A 10,408-nucleotide genomic window follows, 5' to 3' on the forward strand; every position below is an offset into this window, starting at 1 on the left:
TATTTTAAAGAGTTGGGTTCACTAATGAAATAACACACACGATCCTCTATCCTCAAATTTTATCATGAGTTATTTATTGATTCGACGTAACCTGATCTTACCTTAAATTTGCATTATTATAAGGTGGCCTGGTCAATGTTGTTCAGTGGCAAAATATATTTTTATAAATAATAACAAATATTTTGATCATTAAAAATTAATACCAAAGATGAATATTGTACAAGTCATTTGGATATAGGACAAGCCAATGTGATGAATAAGCCAACGATTATTTGCATTGCATGCAGATACTAGGATACGATTTTGCCCATAATCTGTTCCTAGAATCTAATATTCTGTTTTGTTCAATATAAAAAAGGCGATTCTTTTCTAAACTTAAATCAACTAAAATCAGAAAAGAGATTGAACCCATTTTTTTTATTTTTTTCTTGTATTTTACACGAAAGTGATGTTTCTCCTACATAATACAAAATCAGATTCCAATTATAGATTTTGATATTAGATTGTACAAACAATGTAACCAAATTAGTAACATCATGAAGATTAACCGTAGGTACAACCCTTCGATCACTTTTATGTTGTTTTGATCTAGGGCCTGGATTCGCCAGATGTAGTTTTCTGAAGAATATGTTCCAAGTCTTTCTGATAATTGCTATTTGGGATGCATCCAAAAGGCTACAAAAATCTAAGATCATGGTGAAATATCTTCCATGCCATGGTACAGTTATTCTGAACTCCATCCGGATTTTCTTACATGGGAGAAAGTTTTCGATTCTAAAATTGCCTAACAGAACTCAAACATAAGCAAAAAATACAAGTTAAAAAACTGAGGAAAAAAGAAAAGAAAACTCGGTTGTTACCATATTCATCTTGCCTTGGTTGTATTCCTGTTACACCTATAAAACCTAAGGGCGGCTGTGTTCTTACTTACATGAAAACACAGTAATACTAATAAGATAATGCGGTACCCAACCGCCATCAGAAACAAGATCAGTAAATTTCGCCACTTAGCATTATAATTAGGAGAGATGTTGTAAGCACTAACGAGAGCCTGAACCCCGGAAAGGGTCCTTACCTGTCCAACCGCAAAGGAAGTCCCGACATATTCATTCTCCAGAAGTCCCTATGACATGAGGACCAAGGAACCTCAGAAGGTTGTGTAACTGGGAACCATGGCTGTTTTTTAGAATAATGATTTTCTGACGCCCCCCTCTGACATATATCCCCATACGCCACCTGATGTGGCATGTGCAAGAATCATAGATTATTTTCCATGGGATACACAACTGCACATATTTATGGAGATGTACATTTGTGTATCCTGAAGAAAAAATTTTGATTCTAGCCCATGTCACGTCAGAGGGCATATGTCAGAGGGGCTCAGAAAATCACCACTCCTGTTTTTATTATAAATATAGATCATTGAAATATAAGAAGGATGAGGAAGCTCGCCTGGATGGAGTATGTGTGGAAAGCAATATAGGACAATGGATATTTCCATACTGGTCCAGGCAATGCATCTCGGATTCTGAAGTAACCTGCCGCAAGCATCATTATCACCTGAAAAAACAGAATAAAAAAAACATTAATGTCTAATTAAGAAGTCACGTCACACCACGGAATATGAACAAGACCTTGACCAAGTTATAAGGGCCAGTGGAATATCTATAAAACCAATCAGAAACTATAAAACAAGTTGAGCAATGATGGTTAGTTGAGTGTAAAATGATGCAACTCATCAGAGTTTAGAAAAGATAAATATACTTCTTGGAAACCATCAGTTCAGGATTTAAAACAAGAATAATTGCCCCCCTCTGACATATCCTCCCATACAATCCCTGACGTGGCATGTGCTAGAACCATAGATGTTTTTTGCTCGGGATACAAAACTGCACATATTTACAGGGATTTACAGTTGTGTATCTCGAGGAAAGCGTCTATGGTTCTAGCCCATGCAACATCAGGGAGCATATGGGGGCATATGTCACAAAGGACGTCAGAAAATCACGACTCTTATAACAAAGCTTACTTTGCAGGTTTCCTAATCAATTCTCAAAGTTTCTGAGGAACCATTTACACTGCTTGGTGATTTCATTATATATCACTTGAACAGTGGTGTTATGTAATGTAAAGAAATTCATAAACAAACAAAACTCCATGGTGGATTACTGCTACATTTCAATCAATTTTCCACGTATCAATTTTCAATAAGTAAATCTCAGTTTTGCGGCATGACTTGGTCAATACCAAAACTGGTTAGGAATCTCTATTAACTAGGCCAACTCAGCCTTGGTTTTTGAAGTAATTTTGCCAAATTTAGATAGGTTCACCTAGATCACGCAAAATACTGCTGTAAGCAACATGTGTGGGAACCCTAAAATGGAGAAAAGTTGTTCAAGTTGCACTAGAGTCAGCCAAAATCCTTGACTCTTATCAAGATTTAATCTTAGCAAGAAGTCAGGCACGGTGAGCAGCACTTACGTGTATGGTCACCAGCGTCAAAACGCTCCAGAAAACCTCTTGCCAAATAGAAGCAACAACCAACGCAATTCCTTCGGTCACTACGAGGCACATGAAGATGTTCAGCACAAAGTACATCAACAAACTGAACTCATCTCGCATCCCCACAAGGAAATAGAAGAGAAGACTTGATGTGATGGAGATGAGGAACAGGAAGGGAATGCTGGAGAGAAGGTTCCCAAGCAGGAAAACTAATGCTCCCGAGTGCCGGTTTGATTCCTCATGGGTGTATATCTGCAAATGAGAAAGAAAAACAGATCAATACATTTACAAGAAAGACATAAACTATAACAAGTAATAATTTACTCCTAAAATTTAAAAGAGAGAGAATTAGCTAGGATTACCTTGATTTCTTTTATATGAACGGGTAATCCAGCAATGCTTAGCAGTGAAGTAAATGATACAAATACAAATATTGCCGCAACTCTCACCTGCAATTTAAGGGATGAAAAATAAAGAAAATGGCCAAGACAATATGTTCTATTTTAATAATAGAAGTCAAACACCTAGGCTCCTTGAGGCATTTTGATTATACTGGTATGCATATATGCCCATGCAGAAAATTTTGGGATTTTTCCATTTCCATGATCATCATCGCCCAACTACATGCGATACATAACATTCAGTTTTTAAGAAACTCACCACTACAGATGACAAAGAATGCTCTAGGTTGGAGAATATCGTGCCCACACAGAGCGAGAGAAGCATATAAAGAATAAGCCGAAGCCAAAAGTATTTCCATTCCCTTGACATAATTAATAATGATCTCCATGTCAGAACCGCAATCCGTGTGGCATTACTAGCCGTGCCCTTGCTTTTGAGAAGCGGACCTTCCTACAAAAATTATTTGCAGATCATCCATGAGATGGTCTAGACCAGAAAATCACAAAAGCAGATGCAATAATGCAATAAATCAGGCCTTCTTTTTCCATTTTGATAAGCACATCAAGCTTATGTTTTTTTTTTTCTTCCCTTTTTTCTGTAAATATAAGTAATTATATACTCTATATATTGTAATGAGACAACCTGGTATAAAGGATACATTTGACATATGAAACCATTTTCTTTCAAACACAAAGTACATAAAACGTGGAAATAGTTTAAGGAATAAAGAAAAGAAGAAATGAACCAGATAAACAATAGGATCAAAATAACACCTTAGTTTAGAGTTTCAACAGAACATTGAATAGATTCTAATATGAACAGCAAGAAAGAAAGAAAGAAGATTCCTGTTACTTGAAAGATATGCTGAGATGGAAACTAAGACATGGTGGAAGCACACGTAAAGAAACGGATGCAAATAATTTTCCATGACTAGGGGATCAAGTTCCTTTTTATCTCAGTACCAGGGGATAAAGTCTCGTGACCCAGCAGTGACAAAATCAAGCATAAACTCATTTTTGCTATGCACAAAAATGGAGATGGCAAGATTGTGGAGGCATGATGGCGGCAGCAATGGATGAGTTTCCTGTGGGAGGTAATCCAAAGTTGCTACATGAAAAAAGAGAATGTTCCGTACAAGGGATGGAAAAGTGTGGTGTGATAATGGTGGCAATAGACGAGCTTTTCAGAAGGGAGCTCCTACGTCTTTCTAGTGAAAACTAGGGATTTGTGCATTTGGTTGATCACCAAAACATTTGGTTGAATGAAAATCCATAGAAGAAAAGACACCGAATCGAATAGCATTGGTCACACTTTTATGTTTTTCTGTTGTTTCCTAGTAAGATATTTGTGTCCCCCACCGGAACAGAAAAAGTGTTGGAGATATTTATAATAGTTATGTGATTTTCTTTTGATAAACTTGAGGTAAAGAAAAGTATGGGCGACCAAGTGAACGTGCATGGATACCAGCATGGCTCAAGGCTCAAGCACATCACAACTTAATTAGATTGTGGGCCGCAATGATCCTATCTTTTGGGACAAAATTGGTCTTCAGTTTAGAAAAAATATCCTTTTTGTGTCTGGAGGTTGACTTGTTCCACACATAGTATATTTGTTGCAGAATGAAATCATGAGTTGGTCTCCTTATGCATGGGCTTTTCTGCCACTTGACCCTTAAGTTTCACACCACGATCTAATAACAATTTGGGACTCCGCCTTGTTTAAGATGGTTCGCTTTAACACAAAGAAAAAATAAAACATAATTCTCCATTTCTTCTCCAGATGTATCTTGTTCTTCTCTTTTGTTTATCACTCTCAATAACACGGATAAACAAAACAGATTCATCATTCTCAATAACAGAAGACTTGACTTTAGCAGAAGAGTTTGAATGTTGTCTTATTCCACTGATACCAATGGTGTTAGAGTGCTGCCTACAATTTGATCATGATGAGTGAGTGGATATCCAGCTAACTGTCAACATCACATTGGGATGCAAAAGGAATCTGCATGGTCAGACATGCAAGACATCCTCAGCCAAATCAATAAGTTTTTCCTGCTCATTAAAAATTCATCTGCTGCTACAGTATTTCAATATCTTTTACAGCTACTGTTATGGTATATTTCTTCAATGGAGGCCTTATTATTGATCAAGGAAAGGAATTAGTCACTATTATCTATTAATCTTTATATAAGCTCCATTCAAATTTAGTTAATATTTTATAATCTCTGCATTACATTAATCTACTGTTACAGTAGCACATTGGCATTGTTTCCAACAGATCCTTGATGAAACAACCTACTTTTAGACTGACAAACATGCAGATATAATATACCCATATAATGTTATATACTGATAAATAGTTGCTCCTACTCAAGCAACCTGTTTTTCAGAGTGACAAAACTGTTGCAGAAATACTTATTGATGTATGTGCATGCTTCTGTCTGAACTACTGATACATAGAGGATATCCACTAACCAAACGGAGATAATGGATGGTCTGATGGATAGATTAATCAACGAATACAAGGATAAATAAATAAATCGCTTTTCAGACAGAACCTGCGGCAAACAGAAGTTCAGGCATTGCATGTCCATGTGAGCATATGTAATGAGAGACAGACAGATGGAAACACAGATGTTGGCCCATGTCCTCGCCCAAATAATTGAAAAGGTGTGCATGTGTGGAGGGAGGGAGGGTGAGAAAGAGAGTGGAGAATATAATTGAAGAATTTTGACTGAATTTTTTGGAAAGATACTGATCCATTTCATTTTTAAGTAAATAAAAGTGAACCATTTTGCAGGCAAACATGACTGCTACAAACAAAACTATAGTAATGCAGGCAAGCATAACTAATACAAACAAACTCCGCCTGTGTAGTGTTTCTTTCAATGACATTGCCAGTTTCAAACCTAGATGAGGAGGGTTTGTTACATCAAGTTGGCAGTCAGTGTAAAACTTTGCCGTCATCCATAAAAAACAAAATAATAGTCATAATTGCACCTTTTCAGTGAGTTTCAGTATCATCGACTCAACTGCAGCGGCATCACTTGATGACTTATATGTAGCTTCAAGGGTTCTTATTGCAACAGCAGTATCCATATTCACCGACGAAAAATCTCCATGGTCATCCTGAAAAAATTATGTTGACTTTAGTGGGCATGTATAAATATAGGAAAATTTTCCACAACCAAAAAAAAAACACCAGCTAACAATCATCCAGACCCCAAAAGGCGAAGGAGAAAATGTTGAACTTTTTTAGGATGGTTCAACTATCCACTTTTGATATAAATATCCTTGGTAGCATGAAGCCATGAATAATGGTAGCAGCTTTGCTATCTAGAGAACTTAGTTACAGGTACAAGAAGCGGATTTTACAATTCCCAAAGTGTCTACCTGCCAATTTTTGCACATTGATATGATCCTGTCAAAATCTGTATTTATCGCACGTAGAAAATGATCAGAGGGACTTTGCATAATTGGGCAAGGAAATCCAGCATTTGCGAAGTGCTACATCACCCAAAAAAGGCACCAAATTAGATTCCTCCCACAGAATAAATAAAGAAATAAACAATCACCCCAGTTAAAATCTCAAGAAAAATTAGGAGAAGTGTTCAACAATTGTAGAGTATCTAGTTTTTTTTTATACAATTTTGAGTCAACAGGGGTAACACATAAGATGCCTAGAAATATAAACCTGCAGACAAGCCAATGTTTCTCCAAAAAACAGTGTATTTCCATTTGAAAGCAGACAAATTCTGTCAAAGAGACCGAATACTTCTGTGCTGGTCTGGTACATGGTGAAAATAACAGTGCACCCGGTGCTTGCAAGTTTCTTTAAAGTTACCATCATCAGAAGAGCAGATACACTGAACAGAAGAAAAAGAAACCATTAAATTAAATTCAATCAATCGAGAAGCAGACCATTGCAAAACTTTGGTTATAGGAGAGGAAGAAGAGTGAACACACAAATGGGAAAATAAAGGTGGCCCCCAAGTGGACCATAACGTTGCGGGGGCTCACCAATTCATTGAAACCCACCTAAGAGATCTCCTAGGTCGAGAGTCAACCCTATCAAATGATCCTAACAATCAGACCCATCATTCTGTAATTGTTTTTACATTTTTGGTTTGATAGATATAAATCCTTCTTTTTGTTACCAAAAAAAAAAAAAAAATGGAGAACAATAAAAAGAATGGGTCATCCTATCTGGTTGCTTTCCTATAAGATCTCCTCTGTTGCATCAAACGGTATGTGTCCTAAACTCCTATCCTGCAGATGCACTACATACCCACTTTTCAGTTGTTAAGACCATACAAAGTTTTAATTTGGGTAAGAAGGTCGGAGGAACCTGTCAAGATGATAAAGAGGTTCGTCTATAAATAAGATGTGTGGCCTCATCACAAGTTCCCTGGCAATGCTGACACGCCTTCTCTCACCATTTGGGAGACCCCTCATATAACAGTGACCACCGATCAATTTGTTTGCACAGTCACCTAAAGACATGGCAAGGATAGCATCATCTACCAAACTCTTTTTTTGAGAGAATCCAGGAAGTTGTAGAAGTGCCGAATAGTATAACATTTCTCGAACAGTGAGTGATCCAATTAGAGTGGTTTCCCTCTCTACATATCCCTGAAAAGTGAAAACATGAAAACAGTTCCCTTGTGAATACCTCCAGCCCTTCAACTTATCCTATGCACATAAACATAATAATAAAAGGAGTGTTACAAGCTTAAAGAGCCAATGATGACTCACAAGTAATTACATCTGGACAGGATAACATCCTCACATCCCAATCCTGATATGTTCGGCTGGTGTACATATGGAGTAACAAACAATAGGGTTGGGACCAATCATTTGATGTGTCCCGCTTAGGATATCTTTATGGCAAAAGTTTCACTGGATCAGAAGATTCTTACATCCAATCTATGGACTATCTGTCATATTTTTCTCCTGACCACTCAAAAAAATGTAATCGATTGGATGATTAGGATCAGCCATCCAAAACAAGTTTGATGGAGGACATTTTCCCTAGGTGCATTTTTTCAACCAACTTGCATACAATACAAGCCACACATACAGCAAAGCTGTAGAAGGCAAATTCTGTAGTAGCACCCATAGATCCATTGAACTGTTTCAAGATTTCTTCACTTAGAATAAGTGTAGTGTCAGTTTCATAGGAGACAGTTAAATTTGCATAGTTCGATAGTAATAAACTATAGGATGAATACAACAAGCATCAAGCAAATTATTATTGACATATTTATGAAATGTGAAGCAGATGATAGAATGACGCTATAAATCTAACTTTTAGACCTATGGAGTTCTAGCAATAAATTATGGAATAAAGAGGATAATTAAGGTGGAGATTTTAGACCTTCTGGAATTAGAATACACAACCTTGAGATTATCAAATATTTGTCATCCTTCAGCTTAAATGGTGACGCTTTAATCCAGAATGTTACCAATTCTTTTAATTTTTTGGCAAGTTTTCCTTTTCAGGTGCTTTTAAAATCCCATATCATAGGATGACTACCTAGTATACTCTTAACAAAAAGGAAATTGATAAGAGTGGTCCTGGTCCTTTGGGAGGCCATGATGGTTCTTAGATCCACACTGTTGGATAAGGAGTCCACACTCCCACACGGTCTTGTATTTGAGACCATTCATAGCTCTAATACTAAAACAAAATGACCAGTATGACAAGATAACCCATTATTACTAATAACCCAAAGGTATATACGTTTAGATTTTTATACAAGAGTAATGACTAGCGACCAAAAAGTTTGCAGAGGCCTAAACGTGACATAATATTTGCTCTAAGGTGTCAGCTTGCTACGTTGGTCAAAGTATGTAAGTGTTCATAACACGACCTGGGTTCAAATATGCCTAAATTGGATCAAATTCACGACTAACTACAAGTATGCCTAAATTGAATAAAATTTCCCAACTAAGTACAATTATGCCTAAACTGAATAAAAATTCACGACTAACCACAAATATGCCTAAACAAAGTATGAGTTAAACCAATAACTTACATAGGACCCATATGGAAGGTATGATTTTGCCCCATTCACAAACACTTCACCAAACATTTTAGCTGGATCACACAATCTTCCTGTAATTATCATGAACCAACCAACAATACAGTTTTAATTTTTAAACCTCCAAAAACACATTTAAAACCACAGATTCAAAAACTCAGGTTATAAATACAAACCTGCAATCGCCCTTAGTAATGTGGATTTCCCCGATTTAGCAGGACCCATGATCACCGTGAGCGTTCCCGCCAAAGCGTACCCATTCGAACTCTTCACAACCTTATCAGAATAATTCCTCTTTCCCTTAATCGTAACTGTTAAATCCTTCCAAACAACAGTCGCTCCTGCAAATTTCCTCACAGAAGTAGAACCCTCTGTTACTGGTATCGATTGAAACGAACCACTGTTGATCTTCGAGAGAGTTGGAGAGGCTGTTGCGGTTGCGACATTGATCGAATCGACACCTTCTTCAACATGTACATCAATCTCGGCGTCCTCCCAATCTGGAGAATCCTCGAACGAGATCGCTTGTCTTAGAGAACCAGGTTTACGTAAGTAGTAAAGTTTACTCGATGGAATCCTACTTGGAGGACTACTTGCAGATGAAGATGAAGATCGATAGTTGTCCGACTGAGATTGTATTTCTTCCATTTGTTTCTCAAATCTCAATGTATCCAGTTAAAGATCTTGGATCAGCTCATTTTACATTGGAAACACACAAAATCTGCACAAAGTAGAACTTCATTGCAGGAGAAGAAGAAGAAAAAACCCTAAGCCCTAACTCGAGAGAGAGAGAGAGAGAGAGCTGAGTGTGAACTGTAGGAAGACTGTGATTTTGTCTCTAGCACTGTTATAGAAAGGAGAGTGTCGAGTCTTTTTGCCCCAAATGGGTTCGTCTATAGTCTGTTGTCGTTGGACGCTTCTGTGTCCAAAAGCATTGAGATATTAACGTGTGAATGTGTACCAGATAAATCAGTTTAGCTTTCTGTGATTTAGACATCTCTCCCCACATTTTGGTCAATATTAGAGGTACCTACAGTATTTTCAAACTTTTGATATACCCTTCAAGATGCTTTTCACCTTCATTTTCAACATTAAATCTAAGCCCTTTAAAGTAATCGATTAATCTTTGAGACACGTACAATCTCCTACACCTAATGCACCAAGTAAGTCATGGGATAAATCCCTAAGAGCAAGGGATTACGATCTCAAGACCTAAACTTTATCTTCTTTAACCTACAAATCCCAAGTACTAGATAGAATTTTTTTTTACAAATAGAAGATAGAATCTTAAATCCGTTTACATTTTTTGAGAGAGATAAAAAAATACTTTTTTTTTTTAGAATATTAATTTGTTGAGAATACATTGAGATGATTACATAAGCTTATGGTGAGGATTATTATTCAAATATCTTTTCACATGTAGCACTTGAAATCGTTCAAATATCGAAAGATTATCTTTGA

General features: G+C 36.8%; 1 protein-coding gene across 1 annotated transcript; it reads right to left on the reverse strand.

Moving 5' to 3' along the window:
• Positions 1-628: 628 nt before the first annotated feature.
• On the reverse strand, positions 629-9,804 carry LOC147395330 (ABC transporter G family member 3-like). The gene is made up of 11 exons (XM_086450468.1): positions 9,124-9,804; positions 8,942-9,021; positions 7,252-7,535; positions 6,598-6,769; positions 6,297-6,410; positions 5,904-6,032; positions 3,163-3,354; positions 2,865-2,951; positions 2,482-2,754; positions 1,453-1,560; positions 629-1,123 (listed from the first exon to the last, which is right to left on the reverse strand). Exons 1-11 carry the CDS (start codon positions 9,593-9,595, stop codon positions 866-868), a joined length of 2,169 nt encoding a protein of 722 aa, XP_086306594.1. The 5' UTR covers positions 9,596-9,804; the 3' UTR covers positions 629-865.
• Between the last annotated feature and the right edge of the window lie 604 nt (positions 9,805-10,408).

This window comes from Akebia trifoliata, chromosome 8 (assembly GCF_017979445.1).
Source record: "Akebia trifoliata isolate Shusen 1 chromosome 8, ASM1797944v1, whole genome shotgun sequence".
NCBI lineage: Eukaryota > Viridiplantae > Streptophyta > Magnoliopsida > Ranunculales > Lardizabalaceae > Akebia > Akebia trifoliata.

What these genes read in the sequence shown, in the direction of transcription:
- LOC147395330 (XM_086450468.1), bottom strand. Translation starts at nt 9,595, where the DNA reads ATGGAAGAAATACAATCTCAGTCGGACAACTATCGATCTTCATCTTCA. An exon ending in CCTCTTTATCATCTTGACAG is followed by an intron (nt 6,770 to 7,251) that starts GTTCCTCCGACC and finishes TCTTCTGTTCAG; the next exon opens with TGTATCTGCTCTTCTGATGA. An exon ending in ATTCTTTGTCATCTGTAGTG is followed by an intron (nt 2,952 to 3,162) that starts GTGAGTTTCTTA and finishes CTTAAATTGCAG; the next exon opens with GTGAGAGTTGCGGCAATATT.